Source organism: Salvelinus fontinalis, chromosome 12 (genome assembly GCF_029448725.1).
Source record: "Salvelinus fontinalis isolate EN_2023a chromosome 12, ASM2944872v1, whole genome shotgun sequence".
Lineage (NCBI taxonomy): Eukaryota > Metazoa > Chordata > Actinopteri > Salmoniformes > Salmonidae > Salvelinus > Salvelinus fontinalis.
In genome coordinates, this window is record NC_074676.1 from 21,459,423 (window position 1) to 21,484,024 (window position 24,602).

General features: G+C 42.9%; 1 protein-coding gene across 2 annotated transcripts in view; it reads right to left on the reverse strand.

Moving 5' to 3' along the window:
- Positions 1-6,142, reverse strand: part of LOC129866961 (C-Jun-amino-terminal kinase-interacting protein 2-like) — a 39,299-nt gene extending 33,157 nt beyond the window's left edge. Inside the window, exon 1 of one of the 2 annotated variants that reach the window (XM_055940018.1) lies at positions 5,619-6,142. In XM_055940018.1, coding sequence (XP_055795993.1) covers positions 5,619-5,683 — 65 coding nt within the window. In that variant the 5' untranslated portion in view covers positions 5,684-6,142. Of the gene's footprint in view, positions 1-5,489; positions 5,591-5,618 lie in introns of those variants that run through there. The other variant, XM_055940019.1, reaches the window with a different exon arrangement.
- Positions 6,143-24,602: the final 18,460 nt, after the last annotated feature.

Genomic DNA, 24,602 nt, shown 5'->3' on the forward strand with positions numbered 1-24,602 from the left:
TTTGAGTGGGTGAGTGCCTTCATAAAGTATTCCCACCCCTTGACCTTTTCCACATTCTTGTATTACCGACTGAATTTAAAACAGATTAAAATTGAGTTTTAGAGTTTTGAGTTTGTCACTGACCTACACACAATATCCCATAATGTCAAAGTGGAATTATGTTTTGTGAAAATGTTTGAAATTAATAAAAAATGTAAAGCTGAAATGTCTTGAGTCAATAAGTTTAACCCTTTTGTTATGAAAAGCCTAAATAAGTTCAGGAGTTTCAAACACAGATTCAACCACAAAGATCAGGGAGGTTTTCCAATGCAAGCCCAGGCACAATCCTAGAGGTCTGCTTTCCACCAGACACTGGGAGATGAATTCACCTTTCAGCAGGACAATAACCTTAAACACAAGGTCAAATCTACACTGGAGTTGCTTACCAAAAAGACAGTGAATGTTCCTGTGTGGCCGAGTTACAGTTTTGACTTAAATCTACTTGAAAATCTATCGCAAGATCTGAAAATGGTTGTTTAGCAATGATCAACAACCAATTTGACCGAGCTTGAAGAATTTGAAAAGAATAAAAATGGGCAAATGTTGCAAAATCCAGGTGTGGAAAGCTTTTAGAGACTTGCCCAGAAAGACTCACAGCTGTAATCACTGCCAGAGGTGTATCTACAAAGTACTGACTCGGGGGTGTGAATACTTATGTAAATTAGATATATCCTTCTTTTTTCCCCCTAAATGAGCAAACATTTCTAAAAACATGTTTTCACTTTGTCATTATGGGGTATTGTGTGTAGATGGGTAAGGCACTTTTTCATCAATTTTGAATTCAGGCTGTAACACAACACAATGTGGAGTAAGTCAAGGGGTATGAATACTTTCTGAAAGCAATGTATCTCATTGATCAACGTCTCAACCAAATATTACCCAATTATCCACATTGAAATGGTGTGCCCAGTGGAATAGGACCTCTCCAATCACCCCCCCCCCCCCCCCCCCCATCTCTCATTTGAGAAAAAAATAAAAGTTCATGTTGGAATACACAAAGTGACATGAGCAACATTAATAAAAGTACTACAGTAAGGCTTTATGGATGTTATAGAGGAACCAAATGTTTCAGCAGAGTTTATGCTCAAACTGAATCCATGAAAATAATACCTACATGTGTCTAATATTAGATCCATAACGGAATCTGCTCCTTCATGGGTTATGAAACAGAATATTATCATAATCTGTAACATTTCTGTTCATATCACCTACAGCCATATTGTATTTTGTTTTATGTTTTTCAATTGAAGAGAAAAATGTATCTGGCAACAGCCTAGCAGTGGATTATAGAGGTGAAGGCTGCATCTTTAAGAATGAGTCAAATCTAGAAATGCCTGGCAGTCAGAGAATGCACATGTAGACCTATACGGAGTTAAACTAAGCTTATACTGTGCTGCTTGAACCCCTTGTGCAATTACAGATGTATTTTAGTTTCTACCATGAAATCTTAATTTAAATCAGAACCAGTCTTTTTGATCTGACATAACAAGTTTATATTTACCAATACCATATGTTGGTATAGAGGAAATCATGCATGTAGTATAATAATTTTTTTTTAAAGGAATTAATGCAGATGCAAAAATAAGTGAACACCAAGTTGCATTGGTTAAATTAAGTAGGTAAGTAGAATCCAGTGGGGAAATAATTTGGTACCAAATGAACCAATCAAAGGAGAGATAGTTAGGAAAGTGTTTGAGCGGGACTAAGAAACCTGAGCTGTGTTCAAATACCCATACTATATGCAACATATGAGTATATACTACTAGTTAATTTTAGTATACTGTAAATGAACAGTATCATTTCAGTTGAACATACTAGAGCTTCGCCTGTCTACCGGAAGTTGATACTGTTGCTATGCAACCTCTTGCTAGCATAACAAATTACTAGCTAAACATTTTACGATTTTGGGTGTGTTCGTAAATGCAATCTGGAGTGCCAGAGTGCGCTCTGGGCGTTCGTAAATCCAGAGCGTTGTCACATTGTCTGTTCGTAAATTCAGAGCGTTCTGCTCTCGGAGCGTTCAGAGCACAAACTAGACGCTCTGGCCGAGGAGTAGGGTTGATCCAAGCGTTCAACGGCAGTCAAGCACCCAAGCTAACTGGCTAACGTTTTCTAGCTACTTCCAGACACGAATGAGAGACCATTTTACTCGCTGGTTAGGCGGTTTTCATGTTATCCAGAGAGTTGGTGACTGTAACTGTGTTGCTGGCAACAATTTAATTCCACTTTTTTATGCTGACATTTACTGACACCGGCCATATTCAACGGATGTTGGGCATTTGTAAATTCATGAGTTATTCTGCACGAGACTGCTTTGAAATTGGAGCAGATAGCCATTGAATTGCAAGACTATACCACTTAGCTTAGAATTATGTAAATAATCAAGTCAATAAACGTTGGGTAGTTAGTTAGCAGATACAGTTGAAGTCGGAAGTTTACATACACTTAGGTTGGAGTCATTAAAACTTGTTTTTCAACCACTAGACAAATTTCCTGTGAACAAACTATAGTTTCGGCAAGTCAGTTAGGACATCCACTTTGTGCATGACAAAATTTATTTTTCCAACAATTGTTTACAGACAGATTATTTCACATTGAAACATCAAGACATCAGTCAGGAAGTTAAACCTTGGTCGCAAATGGGTCTTCCAAATTGACAATGACGCCAAGCATACTTCCAAAGTTGTGGCAAAATGGCTTAAGGACAATAAAGTCAAGGTATTGGAGTGGCCATCACAACACCCTGACATCAATACCATAGAAAATGTGTGGGCAGAACTGAAAAAGTGTGTATGAGCAAGGAGGCCTACAAACCTGACTCAGTTACACTAGCTCTGTCAGAAGGAATGGGCCAAAATTTAACCAACTTATTGTGGGAAGCTTGTGGAAGCATACCTGAAACGTTTGACACAAGTTAAACAATTTAAAGGCAATGCTATCAAATACTAATTGAGTGTATGTAAACTTCTGAACCCCTGGGAAAGTGATGAAAGAAATAAAAGCTGGAATAAATTGTTCTCTCTACTATTATTCTGACATTTCACATTCTTAAAATAAAGTGCTGATCCTAACTCACCTAAGACAAGGAATTTTTACTAGTATTAAATGTCAGGAACTGTGAAAAACTGAATTTAAATGTATTTGACTAAGGTTTATGTAAATTTCCGACTTCAACTGTAGTTAATATACTGCCTGGCAAGTTGGATGTATTAGTAGCCAACATACCGGTACATACTGCTATAATGCTATGCGGTTCATAAGGATAGCGTAGCTAAAAATAGTCAGCCAACATAATGTGTAACGTGACTTATTTGAAAAGGCATTACTTTATAAAAAAATTCTACATTTTCTTAAGATTTGTCATAGTTAGTTAAAGCAAGAATTTGTATCCGCTCTCGACGGACTTCACGTGAATATTTTCCGGCATTTTCTTAAATTCTGAAAAGTTATGAAGCCACGCCCATTTTCTGAAGAATTGCATTATGGTCCCTAAAAGCACAGAAATAGTGTCCACTACATGTATACTTTGTATTTTGGCTAATTTAGTATGTCATCAGGGAACTTTTGGAATACTAACTATATCCAAACTATGACCAATAAGCATACTATATACACAATTTACGTCACAAATAGTACGGTTAGTATGAGTATTCGAACACAGCTTTGGTCAGTTTAGTGTTACCCATTCAGGTGAATGCAAAGCATACCATGCTGAAAGGAAAGGATATCTCAGAGGACATCAGGACGAGGGTAATGAGAGCACATCAGTCTGGGGAAGGCTATAAAATCATCTCAAAAAGGTTTGAGCTCAGTCCACTGTGAGACTAATAATTTACATATGGAGAGCATTTTTAACATGACAGCAACTCAGCCTAGAAGTGGACTCCCTTCCAAAATATCCCCAAGAGTCACAAGAACAATAATAAATCAGGCAAAAGCCAACCCAAACATATCATCTAGAGATGTGCATACCTCCCTTGCTGCATCTCAGGTAACTGTGCATTCTTCAACAATAAGAAGAACACAATCAAAATTGGAGGGTTGCTAGGAAGAAGCCTCTGCTGTCAAAAAAGAAGCAAACTGCTCGTCTTAACTGCCAGAGTCCATCTGGACAAACTAAAGGTTTCTGGAAGTCCATTCTCTGGACCGATGAGTCCAAAATTGACCGTTTTGGTCACAATCAACAGTGCTATGTGTGGCGAAAACACTACCTACCACCAAAATAACCTTATCCCAACAGTCAAGCATTGTGGTGGGAATGTCAAGATCTGGGGCTGCTTTTCCTACTCTGGGCCTGGATGAGTCCACATCATTAAGGGAACCATGAATTCGGAGGTATACCAGGAGATTCTTGAACAGAACGTCAAGCCATCAGCTGGGATTAAAATGGGTCTTCCTACAAGACAGTGAGCCAAAGCATTCAAGGAAATCTACCAAAGAATGGCTCAGGAGAAAGACGATTTGTGTTTTGGATTGGCCAAGTCAAAGTCCTGACCTAAATCCAATCGAGATGCTGTGGCAGGACCTGAAGCGTGCAGTTCATGCCAGAAACCCCTCAAACCTCACTCACTTGGCTGAGCTCTGTAAGGAGGAGTGGACAAAAATTCCTCAAAACAGATGTCAGGGACTGATTACTGGCTATAGGAGACATTTACTCCAATTTATCGCTGCTAATGGAGGTGCCACAAGCTATTGACTGAAGGAGTTCATATATTTTTGCACACATCAAATCTGAATTTCTGTTAAATCAACCACTTTTGTTAAATAAACAATGAAAATATATATTTTTGGTTTCTGTCATTTACTTGGAATGTCTTTATTACGAATTTGGTTTTAGATAAGGATTATATGCTTATTTTAATATTTTATAGTAAAATAATGACCAGCCCTGTAGGGTTCACATGTTTTCAAGCAGTACTGTATCTACCCCAAACCATGAGCACAGATGTGAAGTGTTAAACTATCCAATCAACAATAGGTGGATACACGTTTTGTGGCTATTGATGTTAAATGAAAAGTGTAATCTATAGCCTATTGTAACTGAGCTCACAGCACCCATTTCGGGCTATGTTTGTCTCAACAGGGCGTGGGCCTCATTCCCTCCGCCTCTGAGGTAATTGAATCTGAGCTAGAGAATGCGCCAGCCAGGCAGGCAAACGACATGACCGCCAAATATCTATAGCTTGTCCTCCCTGTGAACATTCCTCCTCTCTCCCCTTTGCTCTTAAAGGCAGTTATGTGTTGTGTATAACTCAAGGGTATTTTCTAAACGAACTCACATCAAGCGAGAGACAAAAACATAAGCAACCAACACAGCATCAGCTACGCGCTGCACGTAGTGATATAGCTATATAACGACGTAGAGAAGCATCATCAGCATCCAATAGTCCTATATGTCTCATGTTGATAATAATACAATGCGGTAATATCAACAAAACTGACTAACATACTAACGGTTCACCCCATCCTCGCACATCCGCCTGTATCACCTCCTCCCTTCAGTATTGGGCGCTCGAGGATAGCCAACCCGCTATGCCCAGCCACCCTTCATTGCTCCGTCTGCGGATTTGTTGTCTTACCTGCAGCCTGGAGGAGAGAGGGAGTGGAAGGTGGAGAGTGAGAACATCTCATCCCTGTCCGCCATCTTCCTCCAGAAACGACTCGAAGTGACTGCAGATAAACACTGAGGGGGCGCAGTCCATTCACAACCGCGGAGCGCGACAGACGGACGCAATATGGACAACGCAGTTTCTCTCGCTTTTCCTCCCTCTATCCTACTTTCACGCTGTTAAAAATGCTCCTGGCCTCGACCTAGCCAAATCAGATACACGTACTCAACATCACCATCAAATCTGACTTGAGCTGCTATCCACTCTACGGCCCGGAAATGGCAGAATACAGAGAAAAAGAACAACAATGTGGTAATCACAGAAACAAATCGTATCTGCTCCCGATGCGGCCAGCCCAGCCAGCCAGCCTGTCGCGCACACACACGCAGCCTGCCTTGCCAAATATCTGCTGTGATCTTGCCTGTGAAACAAAGCAGCGGTGCAGAAAGGGGAGGTATGGGTGGTGATAAGTGCCAGAATTAAGCCTCGTGAAGCAACTGATTCGTCTTACCAAGTCACCTAATGCGCCATAAAATACCACCATGAATTAACATGGATGTCAATGGAGCCAAGTTTTTTCTACGGCCTAAAACTGCCAACGCTTTCACGTCACGTCATGTGACACATGACATAGTGTTCACATCCTGTGTCAGTTGAACAGATTAAAAAGGTCTACATGTGTTACTCGTTAGTTTAAGTGTCTGTTTAGTTTATTTTTAAAGATCTCACCATGAACGCCTTACAAACATCTACATGTGCATGATTTTGGAAAAAATATTTTAATTGCCAGATTAAACCATTTCATTTGTCGATTTAGCTAAAATAGGCATATCACCTCATTACAAAAATTATTAGGCTCGTTGATATCGCAGCCAGCCACCATTACTGTGTAGATGATGCTTATTTCTCACATCAATATAGACAAGGGCTTCTTTGTTGGAGGTAACCCAATTCAGAAATAAAAGGTAGCCTAGGTCTCTACTGGTGAATTCAACTCGGACTTCAGTGCGTTCAAGACAACTGGAAACTCAATAAAAAACTAGCTCAGACTGGGATTTTTGGTTTTTGAACGGTCATCCAACTCAGAAATCCAATTCAGAAACTCTGGCATTCTTTCTTTGACCTGAAAATCGCTGATGACATGATTTTACCTTGTCTTTTTCCCCAGAGTTCCCAGTTTACCAGTTTAACAGACACAATCAGTCACCATGCAATCCTTAGGCTATACATTTCTGTGGAGATGTCTTATGGTTAAAAGAAGGACTCGAATTGAGTGGAAGAAATAAAAGCTGAAATAAATCATTCTCTCTACTATTATTCTGACATTTCACATTCTTAAAATAAAGTGGTGATACTACCTGACCTAAGACAGGGAATTTTTACTGGGATTAAATGTCAGGAATTGTGAAAAACTGAGCTTAAATGAATTTGGCTAAGGTGTATGCAAACTTCTGACTTCAACTGTATGTAAAAATACAGTTATTGAATTATTTAATTTAAATGTTTAATTAGACATACAATAATGTTGATGGCAGACATAAAAGAAAGGATACATGTCTATAATTTCTTATGTCAGTGGGGTTGGTGAGGGAGGTAAGGGATGGAAAAGATAGAGGTGAGTTGTGAGAGAAACTCTAGGGTGGTGTCATGACCACTGGAGTTATATACCTTAGCAGTACCTACCTGGAAGCGGTGGTTACTTAAAACTTTTTAGGGATAGGGGGCAGTATTCGGAAATTCGGATGAATGACATGCCCAAAGTAAACTGCCTGTTACTCAGCCGCGGAAGCTAGGATATGCATATAATTGGCAGTATTGGATAGACAAACTGTTAAAATAATGTATGTGGGTATAACAGAACTGATATGGCTGGCGAAAACCCGAGGAGAATCCATCCAGCTTTTTTTTTTTTGAGGTCACCACCCATTGAAATGGCTGTCTATGGGAAAATCAAAGGAATACCTCACAGATTGCAGTTCCTATGGCTTCCACTAGATGTCAACAGTCTTTAGAAAGAGTTTCAGACTTGTTTTTTGAAAAATTAGCTAGGATTTGTAGTTTTTCTAAGTGGCTCTCATTTTGATTGTAGCATTGTGGCGCACGTGGGCACGTGGATGAGGGCGTTCACTTCATTATTTATCTCCGGTAATGAACATACTATTCTCCATCTTAAATTTGATCGTTTATTTACATATTAGGGTACCTGAGGATTGATTAGCAATGTTGTTTGACTTGTTTGGATAAAGTTTATTGGTAACTTTTAGGACTCTTTTGTATGCATTTTGAACGAGGGAAACAGGTGGATTACTGAATCAAGCGCGCCAACTAAACTGACTTTTTTGGGATATAAAGGACTTTATCGAACAAAACTACCATTTGTTATGTAGCTGGGACCCTTGGGATTGCAAACAAAGGAAGATCTTCAAAGGTAAGTGATTTATTCTATCACTATTTCTGACTTTCGTGACACCTCTGCTTGTTTGGAAAATGTTTTTAATGCTTTTGTATGCGGGGCGCTGTCCCCAATGTAAGACATTTGTATTTTTATGTACTTTGAATTTCGCGCTCTGCAATTTCACCAGATGTAGCGCCCCACCTATCCCAAAGAGTTTTTAACTTGACCCATTGGTTGAGATTGACTACTTGGAGAAACCCCTGGGCCAGTAATGGTACTGCTGACAGCATGGCAATGCCACCAACCATGAGGAGGCAAATGCAAATAGTTATCATCTGAGTATTTTATATTCACATTAACGGATGGTGACCCAAGCTTGGATCGAAAGAGCAGTTTCCCAGGTCTCGCCTTCCTTTCGTCATTCTTCCAAGCCAAGTCATTCGCCCGGATGTCGAAGCACTTGGTCCACTTGATTCTCCTCCGGTGGCTCTCCTTGTTTCTCTTGCGCCTTGTCCATGTCTCACCTTGATTGATAATAGAAATAAATGCAATTATATTTCATATTATTACAAATACATCTCTTACATATCTCTTAGAGGACCAGAAAATAAATTAACAGCGGACAATCATTTTTACCAGGTCAAAAATCTCCACATCCTTCTCAGCCCTTGCCTGAAGGTGGTCCTCGAAGGCATTCTGATCTGGTTCGACAACTTCCACCACAACAGGTGGAGTTTCAGTGATCTTAAAGTACATTAAATAAAAATAGCAATAGACAAACACTAAGTATATCACAACTTTTTTATGCAACAGTATATGCAATATTATTTTATACAATTGCATTGTTTACCTCAGTGAACAGCTGTGGCTCCCGTCCGTACAGCAGGCGATAGGGTGAGTACTCTGGAGGCCTGGACACTGCTGTTGTGTGCAAAGAGAATTACTTTCAGATTGTCCTCCCACCATTCCTGGTACACGTCAAGAGACTTGCCCATGGCAGTCCCTTGGCACGTTCATCCAAACCTGAACTCACCAGACATCTACACATTCACATAATATATAAACTCACTGTACTATCAGTGACAATTTTTTTTAAATCTATAAATTACTGGAGGCCTATGCGAAACGATGCTATAACCATTACATTATTAACCACTAATATGTATGCTAACATTGACAGAGCTAACTAGGGCTTAGCCAAGCAAAAGTTGGTTAGCATCAAGAAAGCAAACTGTTAAACACTATTTTCTTACAAATATTAACACTAACACATTTTATCATGACATCACTTATTTAAATATATTACCTAAAGTAAACTGAGCCTTTGTTCATTGACAATAAAACTAATTGAATCTAAAACATTGTTGAAAAAAGGTACAGAAAGTTTGGAAGCGGTCTTAATCCCTTCTCTTACATGTAAACCATTTGTACAGAAAACCACGGAACCACCACTGCGATATAGGCCTACACTCAGATATAAGCATACACTCTCCCTGTCTGAGTCTGTAATACCAACATGTTTCATGCAGACCACCATAGTTCCTATGCCCAAGAACACTAAGGTAACCGACTTAATTACTACCGACCCGTAGGCTCGTAAGGCTGGTCATGGCTCACATCAACACCATTATCCCAGAAACTCTAGGTCCATTCCAATTTGCATATCTCACCAACAGATGGGGTGATCTCTATTGCACTCCACACTGCCCTTTCCCACCTGGACAAAAGGAACACCTATGTGAGAATGCTATTCATTGACAACTTTATTATTATTTACCCATTTACATTTAAGTCATTTAGCAGACGCTCTTATCCAGAGCGACTTACAAATTGGAAAGTTCATACATATTCATCCTGGTCCCCCCGTGGGAATTGAACCCTGGTCCCCCCGTGGGAATTGAACCCACAACCCTGGCGTTGCAAGCACCATGCTCTACCAACTGAGCCACACGGGACCACGTACCCAATGCCTATTCTTTCCTTAAAAATGGCACTGTTGGTTATGGCTTGTAAGTAAGCATTTCACTGTACGGTCTACACCTGTTGTATTCGGAGCACGTGACAAATAAACTTTTGATTTGGTTCTTCCTTTAAAAGTTGCGTCATACTGCTGCACACCTTGAGAGCTGCCACAGAATTCTATGGCATGTTATTTCATTATCAGCCATTATTACCATTAATGCTAGTTAGACCACCAGAGGGCATCTTTAAGAAGCATTTGATAGCCTTCAGTATTGGCTGTACTAGAGAATTACAAAAAAAAAATTGTAAGAACATAGTATATGGGATTGATTTTAAGAAATTTAGCTTAATTAGTTTGATCAATTTTATGGTGCTTCTATTCCAAGAAAAACTAAAAATGAAACCCTCAGGGTCAATTCATAAACCACGTGCCATGGAATCTCTTCCCAATTATTTTGCAATCTATATGGCTCTCCATCAATAATAAAATTTAGAGGATTGGGGCGAGGTGACGAGTCTTGGAAAGGTGTGACTTTCAGGTTACAATAGGCTATAAGTATACAGCAGATCGCCGATTGTCCTCAATTTGATTATGCTGTAACAACATACTGTAGCACCATGACCATGATTTCTATTCATTTAAGTGAGCAGACTAGGGCTTTCAGGAGGAATGGAAAATCTACTGGAGAAATTTCAAAAATAATCGTAGACTTAGATTATCGTAGATAATCGGGGATTTTGGTCACGGACAGCGCTATTCGCAAAAACCATCATCAGATGCCTGTGTTATGCGAAAGCTCAAGAAAATTAACAATTACAGTAGGTAACAATACTGTAAAGTAGGCCTAATAATGCTAAAAATAATGCTTAAATAAATTGACTGCTGGCCTTTACTGTATGCTGCTCATTTTTACATTGTATTCCATTTCCAGCGAGACTATTCAAGCCATCAACTCACTGATGAATGAAGATGATGAGCGATCGGCAAAGACCATCTGTAATCTGCTGGCATCACGGCACATCAACCTCGCTCTAATCACAGTCAGAAGACAGTTGAAGAAATTTGCATGGACTAATGGGAAGGCTCAATAAGACATGTTAGATATATATAAATATAAAAAATTCTGAGAACAATAACCATGTGTGCTCGATTGTTTTGTACTGTTCTGTAGTTTCGACCCAATGATTCGTCTGACAAACAAATACATTTGTGACCTGCAGGCCCAGGCATGGATCAAATCTGGCGAAACGTCATGACGTCATCTTCACAGACTAATCAACCGTGGCCACTGAGCAATTTGCTCAAAATTGCTACAGAAAAAAAGGAAGAAGATCATGCAAGCCGAGTCTCAAGCATCTGCTCAAACTCCATGTGTGGGGGGCAATTTCTCCCCAGGGACCAGGCCCTTGTTTCATTTTTGACAGTAAGTTTGGCTATTTACAAAGCAAAAGGTACATAAAATGTGTTCCATAATAATTTACTGTTGCCTCCTTTTTCAGGTATCATTGCTCAAGATTTCTTTGAGGAAGAAATCATCAACATATATGCTGAACCCTATGTCAGAGAGGTAATTCTGGGACCACATAGTTTCCTTCAAAGTAGGATTATAGCAAAATTATGTTATATTTAGGCCTATTTACATGTATATTACTGGTATTGTAACTAATGTTGGCTGTTGTGTATTTTTTATTCTCCAAATGCAGACTGACCCAAAACACACTGCCGCCACGGTTTGCTTTGTAAATGAGGGAATACACTGAGTCAAATACATTGATCATCTCATCAAGGTTTTGGAGCTGGGTGAAAGTGCAACTAAAATGTAGTTTAAATAAATGTCTGCATTTTGAATGTCTTTTTTCTCTTTATTTTATTAACGAAAGCATAAAGATGTTGATGAAGAAATAATGTACTGCTGTTTTGAGTTAGAAATGTAACACTTTAGAATACTTAAGCATTGAATACATTGCAAGTTGGGGGATGTTCACACCTACACTATCCGGGCTATACAGTCTATTGTCCTGCTAATAGGGCTACACCTGATACAGTACTATAGTACACTTGTGAAAAACAAGTATTTGAAACCCTGTTTTCAAAATGCCTCCAGCTGTCCATCACTACTGTAAATAAAAACACAGCATTTTGTTTACATCTTGATTATGTTCTTTATTGTAACCACAATGTCACAAATAATTTGTATCTACCTTTACAATTACTTTTAGAGTCTTGGATTTACAAATGTGCTCATCCTGTCATTTTTTGTTAAATCCAGTTCGGTTTTAAGTGTAACTTCTGACTGACGCCTTTAGTGAGAGGTCTGATGCTTTAATATTTAATATATTCAATGTAATATTTAATATCCAAATTCATATCTAAGGGGATTTTTTTCATGCCATTATTAGTTACATTGTTTTAGTTTGAACGTGCAGACAGGCACTAAGACCAGCTGGAACTTTTTCCTAGTCAGCGCCATTATTAATGCAATGCCTTTTAAAGTGTTGCTCTGTGCTACCAAGTGGGGCGGTGCGGGGTGGGGGTCCACCCCATCCACCCCCCCTTTCTCCTCCTCCCTTCCCAATGGTCTAGGTCTGTCTTCTGTGCGCTGCGGCCTGTCCCGTGCCCCCTGCCCTCATGCCCTGAACCTCATGCGCCCACCTCTATCTAAGTGGATAAAGTTGGAGAACTGCAAGGCAATCCCATTCTGCGCCACTCAGGAGCCATGACCAATATGACCAATATATATTGTCCTGCTAATAGCCCATCCTAGAAACGTTGATTAACCTGTTTGGGCTGCAGGAGCAGTATTGAGTAGTCGGATAAAAGGTGCCCATTTCAAACGGCCTCGTACTCAATTCTTGCTCATACAATATGCATATTATTATTACAATTGGATAGAAAACACTCTCTAGTTTCTAAAACCGTTTGAATTATATCTGTGAGTAAAACAGAACTCCTTTTGCAGCAAACTTCCTGACAGGAAGTGGAAAATCTGAAATCGATACTCTGTTCTAGGGCCTGCCTATTAATGTCCTTGATATTTATTAGTATAGATGCACTTCATACGTCTTCCACTAGATGTCGACAGGCAGTGAGAGAAGAAATGGAGTGAATAACATGATCTGGGGTCGAACAAAAGCTCTTGGTATGACGTGTCACCAGTTTCCTGTTTTCTGTAGAGCGTGCGAGAAGGGACCTGGTTTTGCCTTCTGTACAGCTGTCGTTATGGACGACTAATATCTCCGGCTTTGATTTTATTTGATACATGTGACAATATCATCGTAAAGTATGTTTTTTCAATATAGTTTTATTAGATTATTGACATTTTTCGGGACGTTAGGCATGTTGCGTTGTGTGCCTTTGTTCAGGAAGGAGAGCTTCGAGCCACTTTGCTAGCTTTCCGTGCTAATTGACTGGAGAAGAGGACATTCTAAATCCAAACAACGATTGTTCCCAACAAAGGACCCCTTGTACAACATTCTGATGAAAGATCGTCAAAAGTAGGACCCATTTTATGATGCTATTTCATATATCTGTCGAACATGTGAAATAGTCGTTTGCGCCCAGATTTTGGGTACTCTCTCGCTATACCTAAGCTGGATGTCGTAATGAAGTTATTTTTAGAATTCTAACGCGGCGATTGCATTAAGAACTAGTGTATCTATCATTTCCTATACAACATGTATTTTTTAGTAACGTTTATGTATAGTTATTTGGTCAGAATAGTTGAGTGCCATAAAAATATCCGCACATTCTGGGAAAAAGATGCTACGTTAGCACAATGTATAACCACTGATTTCAGCTCTAAATATGCACATTTTCGAACAAAACATAAGTGTATGTATAACCTGATGTTATAGGACTGTCATCTGATGAAGCTTATCAAGGTTAGTCAAAAATTATATTATATTATTATATATATTATAACAAAAAGTGAGCGAGAAAATTTGTATTCTTGAACATGGGGTGAGACATTGTTACTAATTTGTAAATAAAGCCAGCTTGTTATTTAGAATGACTTATTTCTGTTTTTAGAGGGAGAGAAACCAAAAGCCTACCATCGCCTCATGGGTCTCCCGGTTGACACAGGTATTGAACCAGTATCTGTAGCAACGGAGTTTGCACTGCAATGCAGTGTCTTAGACTGCTGTGCCACTCAGGTACTGTACAATGTGACCGGTTGGGAGTAGGTTACAGTACTACAGTAAGAGCAAAATAATCCTAACATTTCCACAACCTAATTGTAGTCTAAGTTTCTCTTATAATAACAACCTTAGTGTAACAACAGTTTTAGTAAGTAATACTGAAGTCGTGCACAATTACAGTGCCTTGCAAAAGTATTCATCCCCCTTGGCGTCTTTCCTATTTTGTTGCATCACAACCTGTAATTTAAATGGTTTTTATTTGGATTTCATGTAATGGACATACACAAAAAAATAACATGTTTCAAAAATTCAAAAAAATAAAAAACAGAAAACTTGAAAACAGAAAATATATGTATTCACCCCCTTTGCTATGAAGCTCCTAAATAAGATCTGGTGTAACCAATTACCTTCAGAAGTCACATAATTAGCTAAATAAAGTCCATCTGTTTGCATTCTAAGTGTCACATGATATGTCACATGATCTCAGTATATATACACCTGTTCTGAAAGGCACCAGAGTCTGCAACACCAATAAGCAAGGGGCACCACTAAGCAAGCGGCACTATGAAGACCAAGAAGCTCTCCAAACAGGTCAGGGACAAAGTTGTGGAGAAGTGCAGATCAGGGATTGGTTATAATAAAATATCAGAAACTTTGAACATCCCACAGAGCACCATTAAATCCATTATTAAAAAATTGAAAGAATATGGCACCACAACAAACCTGCCAAGAGAGGGCCGCCCACCAAAACTCACAGACCAGGCAAGGAGGGTATTAATCAGAGAAGCAACAAAGAGACCAAAGATAACACTGAAGGAGCTGCAAAGCTCCACAGCAGAGATTGGAGTATCTGTTCATAGGACTACTTTAAGCCGTACACTCCATAGAGCTGGACTTTACGGAAGAGTGGCCAGAAAAAAGGCCATTGCTTAAAGAAAAGAATAAGCAAACACGTTTGGTGTTCACCAAAAGGCATGTGGGAGACTCCCCAAACATATGGAAGAAGGTACTCTGGTCAGATGAGACTAAAATGTAGCTTTTTAGCCATCAAGGAAAACGCTATGTTTGGCGCAAACCCAACACCTTCTCATCACCCTGAGAACACCTTCCCCACAGTGAAGCATGGTTTTGGCAGGATCATCCTGTGGGGATGTTTTCATCAGCAGGGACTGGGAAACTGGTCAGAATTGAAGGAATGATGGATGGCACTAAATGCAGGGAAATTCTTCAGGGAAACCTGTTTGACTTCCAGAGATTTGAGAATGGGACGGAGGTTAATCTTCCAGCAGGACAATGACCCTAAGCATACTGCTAAAGCAACACTCAAGTGGTTTAATGGGGAAACATTTAAATGTCTTGGAATGGCCTAGTCAAAGCCCAGACCTCAATCCAATTGATAACCTGTGGTATGACTTGAAGATTGCTGTACACCAGCGGAACCCATCTATCGTGAAGGAGCTGGAACAGTTTTGCCTTGAAGAATGGGCAAAAATCCCCAAAAACTAGAGACATACCCCAAGAGACTTGCATATGTGATTGCTGCAAAAGGTAGCTCTACAAAGAATTGACTTTGGGGGGGGGGGTGAATCTTTATGCATGTTCAAGTATTCAGTTTTTTTGTCTTATTTCTTGTTTTTTCACAATAAAAATATTTTCCATCTTCAAAATGGTAGGCATGTTGTGTAAATCAAAGGATACAAACCCCCCAAAAATCCATGTTAATTACAGGTTGTAAAGCAACAGAATAGGAAAAATGCCAAGGCGGGTGAATACTTTCGCAATCCACTCTATTAGTTTCTATTTGGTTTATGTTGCCCATTTTTGGTCAGTAAGACAGAGTAGATCCTTGGGACCCAAAAGCATAATCAGTGCTGTAACTTCCCCTTGCGTTGGTCTGGAGCAGGTTACCGTACTAAACCACAAATTGCCTCTAAGTCCCGCAGCATAATCGCAAAACTTTTAGTTGAGCAACCACTGTACATTATTGTAGAATAGGCTACTCCTGTATCCATACTATATTAGGATACCATTAAGATTTAATTGGTCTTGTCAGGCAATATTTTTAAGGTCTTCGATCGAAGTTGTGTGGCATTCCTCTGTAACGTATACGCTGGGAGTCGGAAAGCAAGTGCAGGTGGTGAGTTTAATAATAAACAGAACATAGCCCAATACAAGAACCACACGCAGAATATAGACATAAAACACACAGTCAATACTGCATGGAGAATGGCACTAAGAAGGTGACTTAAATAGGGGAGGTAATCAGTGAAGTGATGGAGTCCATATGTGCCCAATGAAGCACAGGTGTGCATGATGATGAATGCCAGGTGCACGTAATGATGAATACCAGGACCGGTGGTTAGTAAACCGGCGATGTCGAATGCCCGAAGGGGAAGAGCGGGAGTAGACGTGACAACCTCGTTGTCACGACTTCGACCGAGACAGGCTCTCCTTCCCGTTCGGGTGGCGTTCGGCGGTCGTCGTCACCGGCCTATTAGCTGCCACTGATCCTTTTCTCCCCCTCCCTATGTGTTTATTGGGCGCACCTGTTTTGTATGAGGGTTAATTAGTTGGGCTTATTTAATCAGCCGGCATACACGTTTCTTTGTGCGGGATTGTTTGTTTGTAAGTGGTGGTGTTTGTTTCGTGCATCGTGTTTGCTGTACTGTTCTCGTATTCCCCGTGTCTGGGGTTGTTTAAGCGGTCACCCAGTGTGTTAGTTGGGTGGCCTAGTTTTCTACATGTTCATTAAAGAACATTTGGTTATTGCACCTGCTGTTGCCTGCGCTTGACTTCCACTCCGACACCCAGGCCTTACAGAATCCCGCACCAAAAAAATATGGAGTCAGCAGGAGCAGCGGCCAACCCTCTCCCATCGATGGAGGAACAGGTGTTCCATCACACCACGGTTATCCACCGTATTGGATCAGCGATGGAGTCAATAATGGAACGTATGGATCGATGGGAGAGGAGTGGTTTCCTCTCTCCACCTTCGGCTCCTCCAGCCCAGGACTCTCCATCCCTCGGCTCCAGCGCTCTCCATCTGACACTCCCGAGGGATTATGATGGATCGGCGGCGGGGTGCCAGGGGTTCCTACTCCAACTGGAGCTGTACCTTGCCACCGTAAGACCCACTCCCTCGGGAGCGGAGAGGGTGAGTGTCCTCGTCTCCTGCCTCACGGGTCGTGCTCTGGAGTGGGCAAACGCAGTCTGGAATGGCCCAGACTCAGCGAAGGAGCACTACCCAGAGTTCACCCGCCGTTTTCGGGCCGTATTTGACCATCCTCCAGAGGGCCGAGCGGCGGGAGAACGACTGTTCCACCTTAGGCAGGAGAAGAGGAGCGCCCAGGATTACGCGCTGGAGTTCCGCACCCTGGCTGCAGGATCTGGGTGGAACGACAGGGCCCTTATTGATCACTACCGGTGTAGTCTCCGGGAGGACGTCCGCAGGGAGCTAGCATGTCGGGACACCGCTCTTTCCCTGGATGAGCTGATTGACATGTCTATCCGTCTGGACAATCTGCTGGCTGCCCGCGGGCGTTCTGAGAGGGTCCTGTACGTTCCACCACCCAGCCCCTCCGCTCCTATTCCGATGGAGGTGGGAGGGGCTGGGCAGAGGGGTACCGGAGGAGGAGGCTCTCCCTGCACCAGCTGTGGTCGGAGAGGACACACGGCCGATCGGTGCTGGGGGGGTCCGTCTGGGAGTCGAGATGGCAGGCGGAACACTTCTCGATCACCCCAGGTGAGTCCGCACCAAACTCACCCAGAACCCCCTGTTAGTCACATGTTTGTCTTGATTTTTTTCCTTAAATTTTTCCCCTCTTCCCAGCATAGGGCGCTAGTCGATTCAGGCGCAGCTGGGAACTTTATGGATCGCGGACTCGCTTTTAGGTTACGGGTTCCGCTTGTGCCGATAGATTCTCCCTTTCCCGTGCACTCCCTAGATAGCCGGCCATTAGGGTCAGGGGTGGTCAGGGAGACCACGGTTCCCCTGGACATGGTGACGCAGGGGAATCATAAGGAGCGTATTAGCTTTTATATTATTGATTCGCCTGCGTTTCCGGTGGTACTAGGGATTCCCTGGCTGGCCCGGCACAATCCTAAAATTTCGTGGAAACAGGGGGTTCTCCAGGGGTGGTCAAAGGAGTGTTCTGGAAGGTGTTTGGGATGCCACGTCGGTGGAGAGTCCAGACCAGGGTTCCACGGTGCGCATTCCCCCCGAGTATGCCGATTTGGCAATCGCTTTCAGTAAAAGGAAAGCGACTAAATTACCACCTTATCGATCGGGAAGGGATTGTGCGATAGATCTCCAGGTAGACGCTGCGCTTCCCAAGAGTCACGTGTACCCATTATCCCAAGAGGAGACGGTGGCTATGGAGACATATGTCACTGAGTCTCTGGGACAGGGGTACATTCGGTCCTCCATCTCACCCGCCTCCTCGAGTTTCTTTTTTGTGAAGAAAAAGGAGGGAGGTTTGCGTCCGTGTATTGATTATAGAGGTCTAAATGCCATCACAGTGGGGTTTAGTTACCCACTACCTCTCATTGCTACGGCAATGGAATCATTTCACGGAGCGCAGTTCTTCACAAAATTGGATCTCAGGAGCGCATATAGTCTGGTGCGTATTCGGAAGGGAGACGAGTGGAAAACCGCATTTAGTACCACATCGGGCCATTATGAGTACTGCGTCATGCCGTATGGGTTAAAGAATGCTCCAGCCGTTTTCCAATCCTTTGTAGACGATATTCTCAGGGACCTGCACGGGCAGGGAGTGGTTGTTTATATCGATGACATTCTGATCTACTCAGCCACTTACGCCGCGCATGTGTCTCTGGTACGCAAGGTGCTTGGTAGACTACTGGAGCATGACCTATATGTCAAGGCTGAGAAGTGTGTGTTCTCCAAACGAGCCGTCTCTTTTCTGGGTTATCGCATTTCCACCTCGGGCGTGGTGGTAGGGAGTGACCGCATTAAGGCCGTGCGTAATTGGCCGACTCCGACCACGGTAAAAGAAGTGCAGCGGTTTTTGGGTTTTGCCAACTACTACCGGAGGTTTATCCGGGGTTTTGGCCAGGTGGCAGCTCCTATTACCTCACTGCTTAAGGGGGGTCCGGTGCGTTTGCAGTGGTCAGCAAAAGCGGACGGAGCTTTCAACAGGTTGAAGGCGCTGTTCACGGATGCGCCCGTGTTGGCACATCCGGATCCCTCTCTAGCATTCATAGTGGAGGTGGACGCGTCCGAGGCTGGGGTAGGTGCCGTGCTATCACAGCGCTCTGGTACGCCACCAAAACTCCACCCCTGTGCTTTCTTCTCGAAGAAGCTCAGCCCAGCGGAGCGTAACTATGATGTGGGGGACCGGGAGTTGTTAGCAGTGGTCAGTGCCCCAAAGGTGTGGAGACACTGGCTTGAGGGGGCTAAACACCCTTTTCTCATCTGGACCGACCACCAGAATCTGGAGTATATTCGGGCAGCCAGGAGACTGAATCCACGTCAAGCAAGGTGGGCCATGTTCTTTACCCGATTCCAGTTTACCTTAACGTATAGACCGGGCTCCCAGAACGTAAAGGCGGATGCACTGTCCCGTTTTTACGACTCGGACGATCGGCCCACCGAACCCACTCCCATCCTTCCCGCCTCTAGGCTGATAGCACCAGTGGTGTAGGAAGTGGACTCGGACATCGAGCGGGCGTTACGGGCGGAACCCGCTCCTCCTCAGTGTCCGGTGGGGCGGAAGTACGTGCCGCTTGGTGTCCGGGACAAATTGATTCGGTGGGCTCATGTTCTACCCTCCTCGGGTCACCCTGGGGTGAAGAGGACAGTGGGGAGCCTTCGGGGAAGGTATTGGTGGCCTACCTTGGCAAGAGACGTTAGGGTTTATGTTTCCTCCTGTTCGGTATGCGCCCAGAGTAAGGCTCCTAGGCACCTTCCTAGAGGGAAGTTACAACCCCTCCCCGTTCCACAACGGCCTTGGTCGCACCTGTCCGTAGATTTTCTGACCGATCTTCCCCTGTCTCAGGGGAACACTACGGTACTGGTGATTGTGGATCGGTTCTCGAAGTCCTGTCGTCTCCTCCCGTTGCCCGGTATGCCGACAGCCCTACAGACTGCGGAGGCATTATTCACCCACGTCTTCCGGCACTACGGGGTGCCGGAGGACATTGTTTCTGATCGGGGTCCCCAATTCACGTCCCGAGTATGGAGGGCGTTTATGGAGCGGTTGGGGGTCTCGGTCAGCCTTACCTCCGGTTATCACCCTGAGAGTAATGGGCAGGTGGAGAGAGTGAACCAGGAGGTGGGTAGGTTTCTGCGGTCGTATTGTCAGGACCGGCCAGGGGAGTGGGCGAGATACATTCCCTGGGCCGAAATGGCCCAGAACTCACTACGCCACTCCTCTACTAACATGTCCCCCTTTCAGTGTGTATTGGGGTACCAGCCGGTCCTGGCACCATGGCATCCGAGCCAGACCGAGGCTCCTGCGGTGGAGGAATGGGTGCAGCGCTCCAAGGAGACATGGAGAACCGTCCAGGAATCACTCCAACAAGCTAGTGGACGGCAGAAGAGGAGTGCTGACCGCCACCGCAGTGAGGCCCCCGTGTTTGTACCGGGGGACAGGGTCTGGCTCTCGACCCGAAACCTGCCCCTCCGCTTGCCCTGCCGGAAGCTGGGTCCGCAGTGTGTAGGGCCCTTCAAAGTCCTGAGGAGAATAAACGAGGTGTGTTATCGATTACAACTCCCTTCCTATTATCGTATTAACCCCTCGTTTCATGTGTCTCTCCTCAGGCCGGTGGTAGCTGGTCCCCTGCAGGACGGTGAGGTACCGGAGGTCCCTCCTCCCCCTCTGGACATCGAGGGGTCCCCGGCGTACACGATACGGGCCATTCTGGACTCGAGACGCCGGGTGAGGGGCCTGCAGTACCTCGTGGACTGGGAGGGGTACGGTCCGGAGGAGAGGTGCTGGGTACCGGTGGGGGACATTTTGGATCCGTCTATGTTGAGGGATTTCCATCGCCTCCATCCGGATCGCCCTGCACCTCGTCCTCCGGGTCGACCTCGAGGCCGGTGTCGGCGCGCTGCGGGAGCCGCGCGTCAGAGGGGGGGTACTGTCACGACTTCGACCGAGGCAGGCTCTCCTTCCCGTTCGGGTGGCGTTCGGCGGTCGTCGTCACCGGCCTATTAGCTGCCACTGATCCTTTTCTCCCCCTCCCTATGTGTTTATTGGGCGCACCTGTTTTGTATGAGGGTTAATTAGTTGGGCTTATTTAATCAGCCGGCATACACGTTTCTTTGTGCGGGATTGTTTGTTTGTAAGTGGTGGTGTTTGTTTCGTGCATCGTGTTTGCTGTACTGTTCTCGTATTCCCCGTGTCTGGGGTTGTTTAACCTGTCTAGGATCAGCGTGGCGCTAGCGGCACACCCCCCCCCCCCCCCCCACTGAAAAAACAGTGCCGCGAAATTCAAAAAAAATATTTTTTTTAAATATTTAACTTTCACACATTAAAGTCCAATACAGCTAATGAAAGACACAGATCTTGTGAATCCAGTCAACATGTCCGATTTTTAAAATGTTTTACAGGGAAGACACAATATGTAAAGATGTACATCTATTACCTAAAAACACATTAGCATAATCCACCATCTTTTATTTGTCCACCAACACCAGTAGCCATCACCAATTCGGCTAAACTAAGATATTTATAGCCCCTAACCAACAAAAAAACTCATTAGATGACAGTCTGATAACATATTTATGGTATGGGATAGGTTTTGTTAGAAAAAAGTGCATATTTCAGGTAGATGGCATAGGTTACAATTGCACCCACCGTCACAAATGGAATAGAAAAACTACTTAGAGCAACGTGTTTACCTACTTACTAATCATCAAACATTTCGTAAAAATACACAGCATACACGAATCGAAAGACACAGATCCTGTGAATACAGACAATATTTCAGATTTTCTAAGTGTCTTACAGCGAAAACACAATAAATCGTTATATTAGCATAGCACATACCACATAGCAGCCCAGCATTGATTCTAGCCAAAGTGAGCGATAAAAGTCAACATCGCCAAAAGATATTAATTTTTTCACTAACCTTCTCAGAATTCTTCCGATGACACTCCTGTAACATCACATTACAACATGCATATACAGTTTGATCGAAAATGTTTATATTTAGCCCCCAAAATCATGGTTAGACAATGTGAAATGTAGCTCAGTTGGTCAGAAAATGTCCTTGCGCCACTTAGACAGTGATCTACTCTTATACATAAATACTCATAAACGTGACTAAAAAATATAGGGTGGACAGGGATTGATAGACAATTTAATTCTTAATACAATTGCGGTATTACATTTTTTAATTTATCCTTACTTTTCAATACAGTTTGCGCCAAGCGAAGCTACGTCAAAAAACATGGCGTCCTAAGCCACTAAAATGTTTCGACAGAAACACGATTTATCATAATAAAAATGTCCTACCTTGAGCTGTTCTTCCATCAGTATCTTGGGCAAAGGATCCTTTCTTGGGAGGAATCGTCTTTTGGTGGAAAGCTGTCCTCTTGCCATGTGGAAATGCCAACTGCGTTCGGGATGAACTGAAAGCGTGCCCACCTATTCACAGCGTTAAAGAAATAAATGTCCCAAAATCGCACTAAACGGATATAAATTGCTATAAAACGCTTTAAATTAACTACCTTATGATGTTTTTAACTCCTATAACGAGTGAAAAGATGACCGGAGAAATATAACAGGCTAAACTAACGCTTGGAACAGGAGAGGGTCGGTGTCCTCCACGCGCGTGACGCACCAAGAAAAGACTTGCTAGCTACAGGGTTTTTTGATTTATAGGGCCTGTGAACGCGCAATCGACCCCATTGGAATCGTCATCACGTAAAGGCATCCAGGGGAAGACGTAAGAAGTGTCCGTACAGTCATAGCAATATCAGTGCCTTTTTAACTGACTTCAGAACAGTGGCCAACATTTCTGAAATCTGAATCCATGTCAGGGAAATTGCTGTAGAATGGGCTCTGTTCCACTTAGAGACAAAATTTCAACTCCTATAGAAACTATAGACTGTTTTCTATCCAATAATAATAATAATATGCATATTGTACGATCAAGGATTTTGTGGGAAGCCGTTTCAAAAATTACCAAATTAGCATAAATAGTCTAAACAGCGCCCCCATCCCCAACAGGTTTAAGCGGTCACCCAGTGTGTTAGTTGGGTGGCCTAGTTTTCTACATGTTCATTAAAGAACATTTGGTTATTGCACCTGCTGTTGCCTGCGCTTGACTTCCACTCCGACACCCAGGCCTTACACTCGTTCCCTTCTTCAGTGAAAAGTAGTTATGCATCCCCCATTCAATTCAGTTTGAGTGTGAATGTGTAGGCCTTGTGACAGTGGATAAATAAACCCATAGCTCCAGCACACAACGGCATGTAGGGTTAGTGTATTACAACGTAAAATATGTATATATCCTATAGCACCCCGTGTTTATATTTTCATTTACAATTTAATTCATCCATTAAATACATAATACTAGAACATCAAATTACGTTATTATTGTACACTAGCCTACTCCACTATCGACACACTAAACAATATTGCCCACATGCTTTCGACAATACGTTATCAAAAAGTTATTATTTTAATATAAAACAAATTATCAACACAGTAGGCCTAAATATATTCCTAACAATATCACAACTTAAATATAGACTATTTGCTCCTCAATCGGATCAAGGACATCTTGGTCATTCTAAGGAAACTATCTGGGGCAGACACTCAAAAAGCGCGTCTGTGTCGCCGCCGAGCTCTCAAATACCATGCCTATCTCACTCTGAACGGTAACTGCTATCCGGATTCCTTGGGATGTCCTTACTCTGAACCCTAAACTATAACTCTTAACTAACACTAAGCTTAACCATTTTATATTTATACTTGATTGAGGTAGGGACATCCCAAGGATACCGAATAGCACAGACCCTCTGGGTAAGCATATGAACTCCTCTATTCGACTGAAAGCCATGGACGCATCCCTTATTGGTTGTGTGATGTAGGCTACAGGGAACTGGTAACACAGTCTGTGATTGGCCAACAACATTTAGATATGTACACAGCGAGATAAGATAACATACCATGCCATGAGGTGTTGAGGGAAAGACAGATTACCTATAGATTAGACATATTATTTTCTAGGCAATTAGTGATAACAGGAAATACACAAGCCGTATGCTCAGTGGCTACTTCGGAATGTCGGCTTGCACGGGAAAAATTGTACGTTTCAACATTTATGGTTGAAATGTAATTAATATAAATATAAACTATGCACCTCATGACTTTCATTAACCCGCAGGCGTCATGCAGACGTTAGTAAGGCATTGGTATGATGACATGTTAGTTACTACACACAGATGTCACGCACACGTTAGTAAGGCATTGGTATCATGTCAT